The sequence below is a fragment of the Vulpes vulpes genome, chromosome 8 (assembly GCF_048418805.1).
Source record: "Vulpes vulpes isolate BD-2025 chromosome 8, VulVul3, whole genome shotgun sequence".
Lineage (NCBI taxonomy): Eukaryota > Metazoa > Chordata > Mammalia > Carnivora > Canidae > Vulpes > Vulpes vulpes.
Genome location: NC_132787.1, coordinates 6,968,361 through 6,985,405, shown reverse-complemented (window position 1 = coordinate 6,985,405; position 17,045 = coordinate 6,968,361). Strand labels below are relative to the sequence as shown.

At 59.9% G+C, this 17,045-nt stretch overlaps 2 protein-coding genes across 13 annotated transcripts in view; one reads left to right on the top strand and one right to left on the bottom strand.

The window, feature by feature from the left end:
* The first annotated feature begins 1,078 nt into the window (after nt 1-1,078).
* On the top strand, nt 1,079-9,390 carry SLC48A1 (solute carrier family 48 member 1). Its single transcript, XM_072765460.1, has 3 exons — nt 1,079-1,402; nt 7,440-7,607; nt 8,155-9,390. The coding sequence occupies exons 1-3, from the start codon at nt 1,267-1,269 to the stop codon at nt 8,289-8,291; spliced, it is 441 nt and encodes a 146-aa protein (XP_072621561.1). The 5' UTR covers nt 1,079-1,266; the 3' UTR covers nt 8,292-9,390.
* A 973-nt stretch (nt 9,391-10,363) lies between these two features.
* Nucleotides 10,364-17,045, bottom strand: part of HDAC7 (histone deacetylase 7) — a 37,789-nt gene continuing 31,107 nt past the window's right edge. For all 12 annotated transcript variants that reach the window (XM_072765451.1, XM_072765454.1, XM_072765452.1 and 9 more), the window contains 7 exons: nt 16,194-16,313; nt 15,873-15,970; nt 14,399-14,517; nt 13,600-13,733; nt 13,276-13,360; nt 11,717-11,855; nt 10,364-11,561 (listed from right to left, as the gene is read on the bottom strand). In XM_072765451.1, coding sequence (XP_072621552.1) covers nt 11,516-11,561; nt 11,717-11,855; nt 13,276-13,360; nt 13,600-13,733; nt 14,399-14,517; nt 15,873-15,970; nt 16,194-16,313 — 741 coding nt within the window. In that variant the 3' untranslated portion in view covers nt 10,364-11,515. The remainder of the gene's footprint in view (nt 11,562-11,716; nt 11,856-13,275; nt 13,361-13,599; nt 13,734-14,398; nt 14,518-15,872; nt 15,971-16,193; nt 16,314-17,045) is intronic.

Genomic DNA, 17,045 nt, shown 5'->3' with positions numbered 1-17,045 from the left:
CCTTGATCCGCAGAACTGCGGGATAATAAATAGGTGTTGCTTTGAGCCATTGGATTCGTGGTGATTGTTACAGCAGCAAAAGGAAAGTGATACAGAGACTGGCTACCTATTTTGTGCAGGTATGTGATGCAACCCCCCCTCCCCCCAACTAGATTACAGGTGCTTAAGGGCTCTGTGTTCTGTTTGATTTTCCCTCCCAGCTCCGGGTATGAAGCTGGGCTCACAGAGGAAGCTCAATATACTCCTGCTATAGATTCTGAGAGTGGGGCAGGTGGTTGGTAGGGATTTGGGGTGGGGGGTGAAGGTTATAGGCCTGGAAGGAAGGGGAAGCTGTCCCCGTGGGAGAGGTGTTTGAGGTTCCGCGGGGATGGTCTCAGCGCAGGGGTCCTCAAACCTGGGTCAGTGGGAAGGATCCTCGGAGATGCGCGTGTAAAGTCTGGGGGAGGGAATCTGGTGGGTGGGCGCAGGGGGCCAGGAACCCTATTGGCTGTGTACTTGCGTGCTTCCTAGTTTTTATATCGAGAAATTTAATTTTTATTATTATTATTATTATTTTTAAGATTTTATTTATGTATTCATGGGAGACCCAGAGAGAGAGGCAGAGACGCAGGCAGAGGGAGAAGCAGGCTCCGTGCAGCGGGCCCGATGCGGGGACCCGATCCCGGGTCTCCAGGGTCACGCCCAGGGTCACGCCCCGGGCCGAAGGCAGGTGCTCCACCGCCGAGCCACCCCGGTGCCCCCGAGAAATGTACATCTTAAACGAGAATTGTGTTCAAAGAGAAACATTTTCAAGTCACCGGGGCCGCAAGTGGCTCTTGTCTGTATCGGTTTCCGGGCCCCGCCCCGCCCCGAAGATCGTGACCCTAAGTCTGAGGATGCGCCCCCGAACCTGCTTTTTTTTTTTTACGAGGGACCCCCCACCCCCCCGCCCCCCCCGCCCCCCCGCCAAGGACGCCGCGGCGGCCCCGGGAGGTCACCCCGGCCTCGGGAGGGCGGCGGGCGGCGGCGGCGGGCGGCCTCCGGCCGGGGAGGGCGCTGTGCCGGCGGCGCGGGGGGCGGGCGGGGGCGGGCGCGGGGCGGAGCGCGGGCCGGCGGCGGCTCCCGGCTCCCGGCTCCCGGCTCGGGCTCCGGCTCCGGCTCCGGCTCCGGCTCGGGCTCCGCTCGGGCACCTGCTCCGGCTCCCGCTCCCGCTCCCGCTCCGGCTCCGCCCGCCCTGCACCTGCGACCGCGCGGCGCTCGCCCTCTCCGCCCGGCGCCCGCGGCCCCATGGCCCCGTCCCGCCTGCAGCTCGGCCTCCGCGCCGCCTACTCCGGCCTCAGCTCCGCGGCCGGCTTCTCCATCTTCCTCGTCTGGACCGTGCTGTACAGGCAGCCGGGCACCGCGGCCATGGGGGGGCTCGCAGGTACCGCGGGGCGCGCGCGGGCGCGGGCGGGGGCGGGGGCGCGGGCGCGGGCCCGGGGCGCGGGGGGGGTGCTGTTGGCCCCAAGCCGCCCGTGGGCAGCGCGGGCCCCGCGCGAGCCCGCCCCCGGCCCCGCGCCCAGTGCCCAGTGCCCAGTGCCCCGTGCCCGGCCGCCCGCGACAGCGTCCTCCCCGCGCCCGCCGCACCGCGCCTGTGCCCGGGCACCTCGGCGCCGCGAGCGCCCCTCGCCCGGGGGCGGGAGGGCCGGGGATCCCCGGGGAGGGGGGAGGGGGGAGGAGGGAGGAGGGAGGAGGGAGGAGGGCGGGCCCCACCCCCACCCCCACCCCGGCCGAGTCCCCGCGGAGCCCGCCCACCCGCGCACCCGCACCCCCACCCCCGCGTCGGTGCCCCTTGCGCGCGGCCCAGGTGGCTCCCGGCCCAGGTGTGCGGGACCAGCGCGCGCTGCCCCGCCTGGGCTTTAAGGGGCAGAGGGGGGCCCCCCGGGTGGCTCAGCCGTGCAGCGGCTGCCTTTGGCTCAGGGCGTGATCCGGAGACCCAGGATCGAGTCCCCCGGAGGAAGACCCCGGGATGGAGTCCCCCGGGATGGAGTCCCACATCAGGGAGCCCGCTTCCCCCTCTGCCTGTGTCTCTGCCTCTCTCTCTCTGTGTCTCTCATGAATAAATAAATAAAATCTTATTTAAAAAAAAAAGGGGGGGGCCAAAGAGAGGCAAGTGCTAGAGTGAGAGAGCGCCAGGCTGCTGCTGGAGGCGGGGTCCTCCCCGATGCTGTGTCTTCACTGTGCACCTTCGGGCACCCATGGGCCTCTCTGTGTTGTAGAATCGGGTGAAGACAAAACATTATTCCTCCTCGCTAGCGTTTCCCCCCCTAGTACTTTCTGTGTGTCATCATCATCTTATTTCCATCATCTTATTTCATCTTTGCACGAGTCCTAAGCAGTAGGCATTATTGTCGTGCCCATTTCACGGATCAGGCATTAAACCGAGGGTTAGAGTAAATAAATGGCTTGCCCAGGGTGACACAGCTACCTGAAATAACATGCGTGGGAAAAGAACTTTGGGAAAAAATACGTGCGAGGATATTACTGGTACATATGGAGATCCCATTCCATTACAAAAAATCCTCTGCCCAAAAGAAGCCCTAAATGGACTTGCTGAAAATAACTAGATTTCCTCATAGCCCCCAAGCCTCCTGAGTGCCATCCCTGGGTAAAGAAGGAATGGGAGGTGGCACTTTTCTTAAAGGAGGGGCATGCATAGCCACAGTCTGAGCAACACCAGAGACCCTGGGGGGCACCCCGACTGGGATGCTCTCCTGCCCCCCCCACCTGTGGGTTCCTGTTCTCCCTGGAGACAGCCAGCCCAGGGTTGCTCCGTTATCTACAGACCCCTGGTCCCCTGTCCCCGCACCCCCCTGCTGCTACTGTGCTCCTCAGGGGTCTCTCCTTGCGACTTTATGTTGTAGTCCTCTAGGCCCTGCTGCTTTCTGTTGGGAAGGCCGCGTCCTCAGGCGAGGTCCTGTGGCTGTACTGCCGCCTGAGAGGAAGGGGCTGGTTGGGGCCGAGGAGGGAGGGCCGTCCCTGGGATCTGGGATCAGAGCTGGTGTGTTTGAGTCCGGCCGGTAGAGCTGAGCCCTTCCTAGCCACGCGACCTTGAGCACATCGATGCCTCCCGGGCCTCAGTTTCCTCCTCGCTGTAAGGAGTGGGAGGAGATACCACTGAAAGAGATGATCTCGGAGAGCCCCTCCAGGTTGGCAGTAGTAAGTCTAGAACGCTCTGCGGCGTTCATCCCACAGCTGCCTCCTAGGAAGCTGTGGAAAAGCCCTGTACCTTGGGCTCCAGGGAGTATGAGCTTTTCTTCTGACCCAGACTCGGCTCTCTCCCTCCCCGAAGGCTTCCCTTAGCCCCTGAGGCCCACCGAGCCACCTGCAGGGAGAGGTGTGAGGGCAGCAAGCAGCTGAAGCAGGGTCCTGACGCCTCCCTGACAGTCTGGCCTTCCAGACACCCAGGAGGTGGCAATGGAAGAGCAAAGCCACTTGGTGGTGGTGGTGCAGCGGGCGGGCGGAGGGGTGGCCAGGTCAGAGCCACGGGCCCTCTCCACCCTCAGTGGGTTCTGGGAAAGTCTGTAGCCAGGCAGCCTCCTTCCTCTTTTAGGGGTGAAGCATCAGCAGATTTACTGACTTGTGAGCACCCCACTTCTGACTTGGCACTTTCCAGCCCAGAAGCTGCTGAGTCACCAGAAGCCAGCCCCAGCATGCTCCTTCTCCCCTGCAAATGAGGCAGGGGTGGACGGGGGTGCTGGTTTCTGAGGCAGGGTCAGCCCTGGAGTCCCTGGGATCCCTGGGGCCAATGGGAAGAGTGTTCCTGGGTGGAGACCTACTGTCTCCCATCCTCATGGGCGTCTGGCTTGGAGGAAAGCCACTTGCAGAGAAAATAGTTTTGCTGTGGGAATCCTGGGGAAATACGGACTCTTGCTCCAGATCTAGTAGGCCAAAGAAAGGTGGAAAGAATAGAAAAAATTTTTTAGTTTTATTTATTTATTCATGAGACACAGAGAGAGGCAGAGACATAAGGAGAAGCAACCTCCCAGTGGGGAGCCCGATTTGGGACTCGATCCTGGGACCCCAGAATCACCACCTGAACCAAAGGCAGATGCTCAACCAGTGAGTCACCGAGGCATCCTGGAAAGGATAGAGAATTTGCCCCAGAGGCCTAAATGGCTTTGTGTTCTCCCTCTGGGAGGGAGAGGGGTCCTGGGGCTCCGGGCCTTGCTTTTCCCCAGGGCTGGTGTAGAGGGCAGGGGTTCAAGAACAGAGTGGGGCCCTGGACCAGGGTTCCACTTGTCTGAGTGTCTCTGTGGGCTCCTCTGGCCCCTCCCCGGTTCCTCACCTCCAACCCAGCCACTGGTGAGACGCTCACCGACCAACTCTGCTCCGTCCTTGCCCTTGGTCTGCCAGCTGTGAGCCCACCGAAGCGGTGGGGTGGGTGGGGTGAGGGCTGGCGGGGCCATGCAGCCGGGTGGGCCTGCGGAGCTGTCCGTTCTGCCCTGAATAGCTCAGAGTGTCGTAGGAAGAGAGCGAAGCTGAGACACCGTTGCTTCTGGCGTGAGGTGTGGGAGGGGACCAGCCGGGGCTCCTGCTCCTTCACTGACCACCTGTGGGGAGGTCCCTGTTCGAAGGAAGGCGGTGGGAGCCCGGGCCGGTGGGAACTGGCCTGCTTCCAGAAGTGGCTTGTGTTTATCTGGAGGCAAGGCCTATGCACATGGGAAGTGAGAGGTGGTTAAGGTTGTGCCTGCTCATTAACGAAGAACTGGTATGTGGAACCCCCAAAATGGCCATCTCCCTTTTCCTGGTACGTGGGTGTACGCCCGGGGTGGGAGGAGGGCCTGGGGGCACAGCTGCAGCACGGCCAGTGGACTAACATGTGGCATTTCCACAGGCCCCTATTTCAGCATTTCCTAACCCAGAAATTGCTGAGTCACAGAGGAATTACTCTGACCTCCTTAGTGTGCTCCTAAGCTGGCTCCAGAATCTTGGAGCGGTAAAGGATCCCAGAGCTCATGTCCCCCAGCCCTCCATGGCCAACTGGGGAGACGGGGCACGTGGAGCCATCCCAGGCAGATGCCCATCCGACTGTTCCTTGGACGCTCTCAGAACAATACGCCTTCTTCCTAGGGCCCTTTAAGAACCCAAACAGAATGCCCAGATGAGCACTTAGGATGCATGTGGGGGGTTTGGGAAATGCTTCTGAGAAGGGCCGTTGCCACATGCTCCGGGTCGTAGAAGATGTAAGCGGAAGCCATGAGATTATAACTCCGTCCACCTCCAGCTTCCTGTCTAGGCAGGGATGGAGAGACGCTTGTTCCAGCTCACCCTGACCTCAGGGGTGGAGGGACCCAGGTTCCAGGCCCCTGACCCGCAGAAGGTTGGGGTGGGGACGGGCAAAGCTTGGAGAGTATGGGTCCAACAGGGTGGGATGGGGCCCAGGCCTGGCAGGGCCTGAACCCTCGCTAGTGGGGAACTCCTGAGGTGGTCACGTTTCCAGGCTGGCAGGACCCTTGGGCTCACCCATTTCTAGAAGTGGAAACACTAAGGCTGTAAGAGGTCACGAGCAGCACAGCTGTGCCAGGCCCCAGACTTCCTGGCTCATAGTCCCGTGGCTCACGGTCCTGTGCCAGGCCGCCCGAATTGTGACAGCTTCTGAGCTGATATCCAGAGCAGGGTTCTGTGATAATGCCGCCCACCCAACCTCTTTTTCCCTCCTAACTGAAAAAAAAAAAAAAAAAAGAAAGAAAGAAAAAAAGAAAAAGAAAAGGAAAGAAGTATTTGGGGCATGTTAAAAAGGATAGGTGATTTACTGAACTCCGTTATACTTAGCACCTGGCCTAAGAAATAAACTCACAGATTCAGTCAAAGCACTCTCCCACCGCCAATCTCCCATCTACTTTCCTTCCGTCTTTCCCTTGCCCAAGAAAACCACTTTCCCATCCAGATATCCACCCTCCCTATGCACATATGCTACGCTGCGTTTAGTGTGTGTGGCTGCCTTTAAAAAAAAAAAATTATTTATTTGACAGAGAAAGCAGGTGGAGTGGCAGGCAGAGGGAGAAGCAGGCTCCCCGCTGAGCAGGGAGCCTGGCTCGGCTTGATCCCAGGGCCCCGGGGTCATGACCTGAGCCGAAGGCAGACATTTAACTGACCGAGCCACCCAGCCACTCTGCAGCTGCCTTTTTGAGACATCTCCTGATTCCTGGGATCCAGCAGCCCGTGTAGCCCCCACACACGTAGACAACTTGCAGCTGGCCCTGCCTCTTTCCTCATTCCTCCCTTGCTGGGACCCTGTGGCCTTGCTCCGGACCCTTGCCAATGGGACTGGTATTTGTTCCACTCTTGGGGCTGTGCCGGCAGGCACAGCCTGGCACAGAGGGCATCATTGTACTGTCTGAGTGGCAGCTGGCTTTGTAGGGGAAGTGTCCGGCCAGGCCCAGAGGGCAGACCCTGGAGAGGCGGGGGGCGTCTGGCTTGCCCTCTCTGCAAACTGGAAGGAGTGACATGGGGTCTGGTGACGAGCAAGAAGACCACTTGGGTGCTGGGTGGCCTTGGGGGTCTCAGTGCTGGGCCTCTTCACTCTGCAAGACCAGTCCGTGGGGTTCTGAAAGGGCCCCGCTGGCCAAGAGTTCAGCCCCAGGCCCCTGAGGGCCACGTTAGAACCGAAGCATCTGGGGAGGCGGCCGCTTCCCACCTCTGGGCCCTCGGTAGGTGGGCGCAGGTCCTGGGAAGCAGGCTGGCTGCCGTGATGCCCAGACCTTCCCATGTCAGGACCTCTTTACACCCCTGGAAAGTAGTGAAGCCCCAAGGAAATTTTGTTGATGTGGGTTATATCTATTGATCTGTACCACACTAGAAATTAAGACCGAGAACATTGTCAAGCATTCCAAAGTAAATATTAAAAATAACATTGCAGGACACCTGAGTGGCTCAGGGGTTGAGCGCCTGCCTTCGGGTCAGGGTGTGATCCCGGATTCCCAGGATCGAGTCCCACATGGGGCTCCCTGCATGGAGCCTGCTTCTCCCTCTGCCTGGGTCTCTGCCTCTCTCTCTCTGTGTCGCTCATGAATAAATAAAAAAAAAAATAACATTGCGTTAGCATAAAATAACATCCCCGTGTAAGAAATAGTCATGTTTAAGACAAAAAAAAAAAAATGAGGGAGAAGAATGGCATGCTTCCCAATTTTTGCAAGTCACTTTAGTATCTGGCTTACCAGAAGACAGCTAGATTCTCTTATCTGCGTTTGCCTCCAAGTGCTGTGATGCCAGAGGCCGCGTAGCCTCCAGAACACTCCACTCCGAAGTCAGGAAGCAGCGAGACTGGAAGGCCACCTTATCTCAGCATTAGTCAGCTAGCAGCCCTGGCCTCGGGGACCCAAGGGTCCCCGGGGCCCCTGAGTCCCCTGGGCTGAAGGCAGCGGGAGGGGGAGAGGGGAAGGACGGCCCCCCCAGCTGACCAGCCTGTCCCCCCGCAGGTGTGCTGGCGCTGTGGGTGCTGGTGACACACGTGATGTACATGCAGGACTACTGGAGGACCTGGCTCAAGGGACTGCGTGGCTTCTTCTTCGTGGGCGTCCTCTTCTCAGCCGTGTCCGTGGCCACCTTCTGCACCTTCCTCGTGCTGGCTGTCACCCGACACCAGAGTGAGCGCTGTTGGGGCACTTGGGGGTTCACCTGGGATTCCCATCCTGGTTCCAAAGCTTGTATCCAAGGAACTTGGGAGGCCCGTGCCTGGGGGTTCTCACCAATGGGGTAATGAGTACCCAGCCCCTCGGGTTGGAAAGGGCTCTGGGAACCCGGTGTCCTCTGCAGGTCAGCAGGCAGGGGTGTCCTGTTAGAGCCCCGGGGGGAGTCCTCGAGCCCGGCTCTGGGGTGGGAGCGCCCCCTGGTGGCTGCGGCCAGCAAGTGGGCAAAGGCCCTCCGGGCCCCAGGAGTCTAGGGCTGGAAGCCAGGTGCAGGGGCGCTGGGTAACCCAGGGCCGAGCGCCCATCCAGGCCTGTCACTGGCCAGCCCTGACCTTCCCTCGTCCCCACGGCCTCCTGCCTGCAAACCCCAAAGGCCCTAAAACTGGCTAGCGTGGGCCACCTCTCCTGGAGGTTGTGGGGAGGGGTGGCCCTGGGCTTGAGGCCTGGTGGCCCGGGTCCAGGGCAAAGCCGGCTCAAGTCACCGTGGGGTTCCTCTCCCCTGCAGGCCTCACAGACCCAAAAAGCTACTACCTCTCCTGCGTCTGGAGCTTCATTTCCTTCAAGTGGGCCTTCCTGCTGAGCCTTTACGCCCACCGCTACCGGGCTGACTTCGCCGACATCAGCATCCTCAGCGATTTCTGACCCAAGGGGTGAGGCTTCTGTCCCCTGGGGGTCCTCAGGACCTGGACTCGGCCTCTGAGGCACTGGGCAGGCCTGCCACCCCCCCGGAGGCCCTAGATCTGCAGCAGAAGAAACACAGCAGGAGGACTGCCGTCTCCTAGGAAGCTGGCCTGCCCCCTTGGCGGGACACGCGGTGCGGGACACGTGGATGCGGTGGAAACGGGTCCTTCCTGCCACGCGGCTCCCCATCGGCCTGGCTGGAGGGCAGCCTTAGGCCTTTTCAGATGGATCTATTTTCTTAGCACTCAGTGAGGAATCTTCGAAAGCGGGGCCAGGGCAATGAGTCAAGGGGTAGGGCAGGGAGCCTTGACCTCTGCCTGGGGGCGCTGTCTCTCAGGCCAGGCTGAGAACCTGGGAGGTCAGTTCAAGTAAGGGATCTCGAGTAGAGACCTCTCAGCCCCGACCCCGACCCCCCATCCCGTTGTCCCTTGAGGGCCGGGTAGCTTAACTCCTCAGTCCCAGGGATGGCAACACTTGGCTCTCTTTTCCCCGAGGCCTGGGGGCCGGAGTGGAGAGTGTAGTGTCCCTCTCCCCTCCCCAGAGCGGGTCTCCCGTGAGTGTGCTAGAGCCGGTCATCTCCTTCAGCATCCCCAAGCCCGCTCTTTTACACACACACACCACACACCCCAAACAAAGCGGGACTCCCTGAATGAAGCCAGACTGAACGTCTGGGGAAGGTGCCCTGCCCCCCACCATGGTGCAGGCTGGCAGGAAACCCGCAAATCCGTGCCCGTGTACCTCCAGCCCTACATTTCTGTCACTTCTCACATGCATCACCCCTGGCCCTGAGACGTCCCCCCGCTCCCCTGCTCACTGCCCTCCGCCTAGAGCTTTCATCTTTTTAAATCTCCCTTCCGCAGGACAAAAATCTGCTTTTCTGCCTAGATGGCACAAGGGCTCACCTAACTCGGGAGGGAGGGAGCTATTGTTACCTTTTTACGTTAGGTTGCCATTTTGCACGGTCTACCCTCTTCCCACCTGATGTGTCCTGCCCTTCAGCTCTTTGCCTTATCTGTGTCACTGTCACTTTAGCAGAAATACAGCGGCCATTTGTACCAGACAGCCTCTGGTGGTTCCTTGGGGGGTGGGAATCTTGTGGGGGGGGGGGGGTGCTGGGGGAGCAGGAAGCAGGAAGGGTGGTGGCGGCGGGTCTCTAGCTGCCTCGGGAAACCCATCTCCGTAGCTCACTGGTGCCCTGGAGGGCAGAGGAGGGACCACTGCCCCAGGAGCTGGAGGCCCTCTCCCTCTGGCCCCTCTTGGCATCAGGGAGCCCAGTAGCCTGGCTCTCAGCTCACCCCAGCCAGGGGTCGGGGGGATGCCCAGAGGCAGAGGCACAGCCTCAGCACCACCGGTGACATTTCGTGTCCATCACCCAAGAGGCCAGGACAGACGGGAAGGGAGCTGAACCTGTTCCCCTTCAGTCTCCTAGGCTGTGGGCGTGGGGCGAGGTCTGAGGTGATGAGGCTGCTCTTCCTGCCGGTTGGAGGAGCCTGGCTGGCTCAGAACTGTAAAGACAGGCCCCGGCAGCCTGGCACCTTCCTCTCCAGTGATTGGAGGAGCTTGTCCCAGCCTGTTGCCTCATGCATCGTCTCTTCTAGGCTCATTATGTTAGGAAGTCATGATGCATTTGAGCAGGAAGGGGCCATAACAGAGTCTATTTCTGGAGCCTTTAGCTGATAAACAGAGGTCCCAGGAGGTGACGTGACTTACCTGAGCTCCCAGCTGGGACCTGAACCCAGGTAGGTCGGATTCACCACCCTCAGGGGATGCCTTCCGGGTTGTGCATCTCCATCCCACCCTCTCGGCAGGCCTGCTCTCTCTGGACTCAGCCCAAAGCCGCTGCCGCTCTATTACCCCCAGGCGGGGCAAGTGGGGTCGGCCAGGGTGTGTTCAGAAGGGATTCTTTCTGCAAGGGAGCTGCCCCGGAGGGGGGACCTGGGCCCTTTCCCACAGTAAACGAGACGCGTGCGCACGAGGTACAGCTGTTCACCCACCGAACACCCCTCCTCCCCAGAGGCCCTTTCACAGGCATCTTTAAAGCAAATAAAACATTTATTGTTCAGATTTTTTTTCCTTTTTTTTCTTATTTTTTTTTCTTTTTTACAAAAACATGCATACATACACAGGGTATGGTGGTCCTGGGGGACACACACACACACACACACACACTCTCACGCTCTCTCTCACACGCACACAAACACTTTCCTTCTTGGCCCCAGGCCAGGACCCCAGAAGCCTTGAAGACTTTGCCAGGGCAGCCTCCCCTCCCCTGTGTCTTGCATCCACTCTCCCACCCCTTTCCCCTCAGCCAGGCTAGTCCTATGTGGGGCAGGAGTGAGAGCTGGGTGAGGGAGACCCCAGAAAGAGAGAGGGCTCACGGAGGGGGGCGGTGACCGAGGGGCCCCTGGCGGTCACGCTGTGCCGCTGAGGGGAGATGAAGAGTTTGGCACCATCGGCTCAGGAAGCACGGAACTCCCAGAGCACCTGTCGGCTCCGCCAGGGCACTGAGATGGCTGATGGAGGGGGGCCTGTGGCAGGGGTTGGGACCCGATGGGAGGCCTGCCGACCACTGCTCTCTCGGAAGGAGCTTTGTCTCCCTACCCAGTGGCGGGGGGTGGGGTGGGGGGTGGGCGGGGGGTGGGGGAAGCTTCCAGAGTCATCTGAGGAAGCAGGCAAGAGGGATGCCCCTGCACTCCCCCTCCCTCCCCCCGCCCCCCCCATACTCCAGCTCAGCCCTCAGAGCCTAGGGAGGGCCACCCTGGCTGAGGCCAAGTTCACATTTCTGCGTGGAGCCTGGGGCCATGTGCAAAGCCCAGGGTCTACAGAGCCATGAAGAATAGTGGTTATCGGTGGGCCCGACCGAGCTAGTCCTCCTCTGTGCAGTCCTGAGGGATGGGGCCCAGCCAGGGGCCTGGACCCCAAAGGGGTCGACTCTGTTCTTGAGAGAGCCCTACTGAGGTGGGGCTGGCTGCCCAGCTGGCCTCCTCCCCGGGTCCTCTTTGGTCCCTATCCTAGATGCAGGGCCCTGCTCAGGCTCCTTGGGGTGACTGGCAAGGGGCTGTGCTCTGGCCCCAACTACCTGCCCGAAGGCCCTCTGTAGACCCGGGGACTGGGTACTGTGCCAGAGGCTAGAGGAGAACCAGGTCCGAAGGGCAGGGGTGGGCAGGCGAATCCGTTGTGAAGCCTTAGAGATTCATAGGCTCTTCCTCCTCCACCAGCTGTTCCGGGGGCCTGGGGGAGGGAGACACAAGGGTGGGCATGCTGAGGGGGCAGGGGCTGCATGCTGGGAAGCGGGGAAGGCTGGGGTGGCTGTGCTAGGATCTGGGGTCGTTGGGTGGGGAGGGTCTGAGGGGTGGAGAGGCTGTGGGCTGGGGGCCGGGCATTACCGCTCTTCAGCCAGGATGCCCACGGACAGGGATGCCAGTGCGGTCACTGCCTCCACTTCTTCTGTGTCGGCCCCTGGCACCCTGGGCGCCCAGGAGTCTGGACAGGAAGCCAGGCGCTGCATGCAGCCCCAGTATTTACCTGGGCCAAGAAGCCGAGAGTCAGAAAGGGTTAGAGAAACAAGCCCCTCCACCCTGCCACACCGCGCATCCTAGACTGATGATACGAGGCTGGACCTCTCAAAGCCAAGGGACCCCGTCAGTGGGCGTATGGGCGTATCCTCAGTTTGGGGTCAGCGCTCTCCCTTGCCTCTACCCTCAACATAACACTTTCCCTCACTTGACTCCCCGTAGCCCTGACAGGGTGAGCAGACCAGACCCGGTGAGGCTACGAAGAGGCCCCAGCAGGTACCCGAGCCATTCTCCTACGCCTGCGGGCGAGAGCCCACCTCTGACCCATTCCCACAGCATGGGGTCCCTAAGAGCACCAGTAGAGCTCACTCTTCCCTAGATGGAGTCTATCTCAGACCACCTCACAGATCCCGAGCCCCAGCCTCCTGGAACACAGGGTGTCACTCATGCACAGCCCCCCCGTGATGCTCAGCCCAACACATAGGACAGGACAGTGTGGGACGTGGGAGGGACATGGCACAGAGCTGACTGCCACCATGGCTGCTCTGTGGGGCCACCAGCAAGTCACCTACCCGCCCTGGGCTTCCACCACCTCCGCTAGCCATGGACGTGACCATCCTGCCTACTGTTGTAGGCACATAACGTCCACAGGACATGCCCAGCCCAGAGCCTGGCCCCGGGGTGAAGACTCCACGCAAAGCACTAGCAGCATCTTTACTGTTATGCACACTTCCCCTACTGGCCCTGGATGTGGGGAAATCGACTTCATTCGTTTTTGCATCCCTAGCAGTGAACGTGGGTCTTTACATTAAGTGCTCCATGGAGGTTAAAGGTGAAAATTCAAAATGCTTTCCATACGTAGGGTTATTTATTTATTTATTTTTAAGTGGGCTCCACACTGGGCACAGAGCCCAATGCAAGGCTTCAACTCATGACCCTGAGGTCAAGACCTGGGCCAAAATCAAGAGTTGAATGCTGAACCGATGAAGCCACCCAAGCACCCCCAAATGTAGGGTTATTCTAAGCCCCCAAAGCAGGCAAAGCTCCCAAGATCCCCATGGACAGGACTGAGGGTCAAACTAGGATCCAGCGCTTTTGGCAAAAGGTCTATTGCTCCAGCCTGGCCTTGGCCTAGGGCTGAGGTTGGGGATGGGAGGCCGGTCCTGCCTTTGAGGAGGCAGGGGGTCCCCCCTGATGGACTGATGGTCCTCACTGGATCCACCCGGAGGGCTCCAGGAGTACCCAACATGGAGAGGGAGGAAGTCCCGCCATTACTGTGGGGGTGATTCAGAGGAAGCCCACTGCTGCACAGCAGTGGAGCCCCTTGCCTGGTGGGCACTGGAGGCCATAGGGCCTGGGTTACTGAGGGCAGCAGACCCTGGAGGTTCTCCCAAGTCTGGGGTCAGTGGGTGCCCTCTCTCTGTACTCACTGTGCACCCGGATCACGGCTTCCAAAGAGCGGATGGCGTTGAGGTTGGGTTTCTGTTTCCAGCCCTCTTCTGAGAGGGGATCCACCTACAATAGAAAACAGCATATCAGCCCGTAGGGACGCACAGGCCCAGCTCTCTCCCACTGCCAAGGGCCCTGGCTTTCCAGGCACAAATACTCATGTGCTCCTGGCTCTGCCTAAGGCTGGAAACCTGGGTCCTAGATCTGACCTGGGGAAGGGGCACCCCTTAGTCCCCCTCGTTCTAGGCCTGCCACCCCTGCCCTACAGATGCACAGATGTGGGGGCGGGGGGGGGGGCAGCTTACCTTGTTGCCCAGAAGAGCAGCCACACAGGCCTCAGAAGCGTCACAGATGGCTGTGAGGTCATGGCCACCTTCCAAGGCCAGCACCACCGCACCGCCCGCCAAGCTCATCAGCTGCTGCGTCATGTACCCAAAACCTAGACGGTTCGGTGGGGAGGAACAGGAGAGGCAGGGTGGAGGGCGTCCTCCTTTATAAATAATGATCAGATGCATACACCTCTACCGCTTCAAGGGCTTTCACATGGACTCCTGGGTAAAACCTATCCTATGCCCCAGTCAAGGCCTGCAGAGCTTAAGGGACTTGCAGCAGGCCCACAGCTACTAAGTGGCAGGGCCGGGACGAGAAGCCAGGGCTTGGACTCCCGCCAGTCTTCCACTAAGCCTCACCATCTTCTGTTTGGCCCCCGGGCCCTGGGGCCCAGCAGGCTGAGCGAGTCCCTCTGTTCTAAGAACACTGCTCCTCCCCATCCTCCCCCAGGAGAAGCTGCCAACCCAGCCGGGAATGGCACAACTGGGGTGTGTGGGGGGGAGAGGGGGGCCCTACGGCTGAGCTTTTTGGCCACCAGACTTAGTCCCCAGATGGTAGCTGAGGCCTCCCATGGTGACTGCCCTGGTCATGCAAAGGGTTCTGGGTAAGGCTCAGCTAGGAGGGCCCAGGGAATGCCAGGGCCAGCTGCCACACGCCAGTCCTCACTTGTGACCCTGGGCCGGCCATTGCCACCTTCCGCTGGACTTGGCAGTGCCTCCCCTCCCAGCCTACCCCTCCCTCCCTCCATCTCCCCCCGGGCTGGGCTCTCCTTACACTTAGCGGAAACATGGTAGCCACCCAGTGGGGCTGGGTGACCCTCGGCAGCATCGAACCCAGCTGACACCAGGACCAGGTCCGGAGAGAACTCTCGGGCGATGGGCATCACGACCATCCTGTGAGGGTGCCAGATGCGGGGGCTCATCACTCTGTGCAGGGCTGCCAGGGGCAGAGGCCCCTCCCCACCAGGTTTACTGTGGTTACCCTGCTCTTAAGACCCCAAGCCACCTGATCGCCCAGCAGGATAAATGGATCCCTCTAACCTCCTTGACCTGGCTGGCCACCCATATCCCTAGCACAGCCTAAGGACTCAGCCACCCAGAGCTCTTCAATGGCAAAAGGCAGGACGGAATCAAGGATGGGGCACCAAAGGGAAGGAAAGTATGTGTGTGTGTGTGGGGGGGCACTGGTAGGGGTGCCTGGGGGGCACTGGGCAGGGCCACAGTGGGAGCAGATCACTAAGCCTTGGGGACCGGAAACCACTGGTACTCAGCTGCTACCCACTTTGGACTGAGTTGACCGCACCTCACCCCTCCCCACCTGCGAGCTGACTCTCCTGAGGTCCTGGGCCATCCAGATCCATTATTTCATCCTCTGCCCCTGCCAGCCCCCTCAGTTGCCTCCCACCATCCCTCACCCAACTCTGGGGTTCATTTTGATGTGTTTCGAAGCCCTGGGCTTGGGGTACACAGATGCTAGGAAGCCCAGTCCAGGGATCCTACAGAATTAGCCCTCACGGAGAGTATTTCCAGAGAAGTATTTGAGACCACTTCCAGGGTTCTCTTCTCCCAAATGGGGTGCCCTGGAGTGAAACATATAAGAGCTCCTCAACTGAGCCCAAAAACCCTCTTCTAGAATGTCATTTCTTTTTTTTTTTTTTCATTTATTAATGAGAGACGGAGAGAAAGTGCAGAGACACAGGCAGAGGGAGAAGCAGGCTCCATGCAGGGAGCCCGACGCGGGACTCGATCCCGGGGCTCCAGGATCAGGCCCTCCCGAAGGCAGCGCTAAACCGCTGAGCCGGCTGGGCTGCCCTAGAATGCCATTTCCTAAGTAACTCTTCCAATATCAACAGCACCTGCTTTCTTTCTCCACAATTTCGACTCCCTATCTGCGGTACAAAGCCCACCTCCTCCAGGCAGCTTTCTTGCCTGATGTGGCAGCTAGGCTCCCCCCACCCTGACTACCCTCCAGCACTCAGTTCAACACTGGCTCTTGGTAACACGTGACTTTATAAAGCACCCTTGACTTTTTCATTCTGCGTTTCCTGTCTTCTCATGGGGACTGGAGGCTCTTAGTGGCCAGTATAACAGGGCTTCTCCTTTCGTCTCAGCCTGGGAGGCCCGCCCCAGTAACTGGATGAGGACAGTTTGCCAAGGCAGCCAATCACCTCTGGCCTGGTGCCCTTGGGCAAAGGGGCAGGGAAGGGTGGCCTCACTAGGAAACCTCCTCTGGGCACCCAGAGCCTTACCTGAAGGCGGCCAGGTACTCAGGATCCCCCATCGGGGGGTCCAGACCTCCTGCCCAGGCCACGTTGACATTGAAGCCCTCACCACTACCCGCTCCCACCTGGAAAAGAGGAAGCAAGGGAGATAAGACGAGGGCAGAGTCCCAGGAGAGGAATCCCGGGATGCCAGTGTGGCGAGACCAGCCCATCTGGCCTCTTCACTTCCAGATGGAGAAACGAAGGGTTAGAGAGGCTAACCAACCTGCCCAGGATCCCACAGCTAGTTGTGGCAGAGGCAGGGCCATGAGGGAGAGTCAACGGGGCTGGAAGGGAGCGTGTCGTTACCTCATCCACGGCCCCGCTGCCGGGGAAGAAGTTGCCATCATCATGGCGATGCAGGGAGATGTAGAGCACACTGGGGTCTTGGTAGAAGGTCTGCTGGGTGCCGTTGCCGTGGTGAACGTCCTGTGCGGGGAGAGGGACAAAGGGTCAGGGAAGTCCTGAAAGCACACGGACGGAGACAGGTGCAGGCTGGAAGGGTTCTGAGGGGCCCTCTTCTGAGGGTCGGGTCCCTACACCAGGAGTAAGGACCGCTGTTAAGGGCTCCCAAGTCTGGGCCTCAGCCCCTCCAAGTGTGCACATGTGTGTGCACAACCCTGCACATGGGCGGAGATCCCCTGAGACCCTTGAAGGGGGAAGGAGGCCTGCCAAGGGCCGGCCAGCCAGCGGGAACAAGAAATGTATGGCACAAGAGAGAAGAGTCCAGGACGACGCGTGCCAGGGACCTCCGCCACTGTGTCTTGTCCAAGGTCATAGAGTGGTGCAGGTGACCAGAAAGCCAGCTTGCTTACAGAGGGGCGGGTCCATGAGGCCCAGGGCCTGCCCCTAGGAAGAGCTGTGGCCCGACACTTGGTAATAAGTCACAGGATGGCGCGTGGGCACAAGTGTGGAGAGTTCCTCCGCTGTCTTCAACCTCTGCAGAGGAACGCCCCGTTCACAGATGTTGGTGCAGAGTGGTACGGCTTGGTTAGATCCATGGACTCCAGAGCTAAGTGGGTTCAAATCCCAGTCTCGGGAGTTACGAGATGTGTGGCTATGTGCGAGTTACTTAACCTCTCTGAGCTCACATTCCTCATCGCAAACCAGGCTACAGTTAGAATCAAACACATCGCAGGTCAAACGGCCGTGTCTGGACAT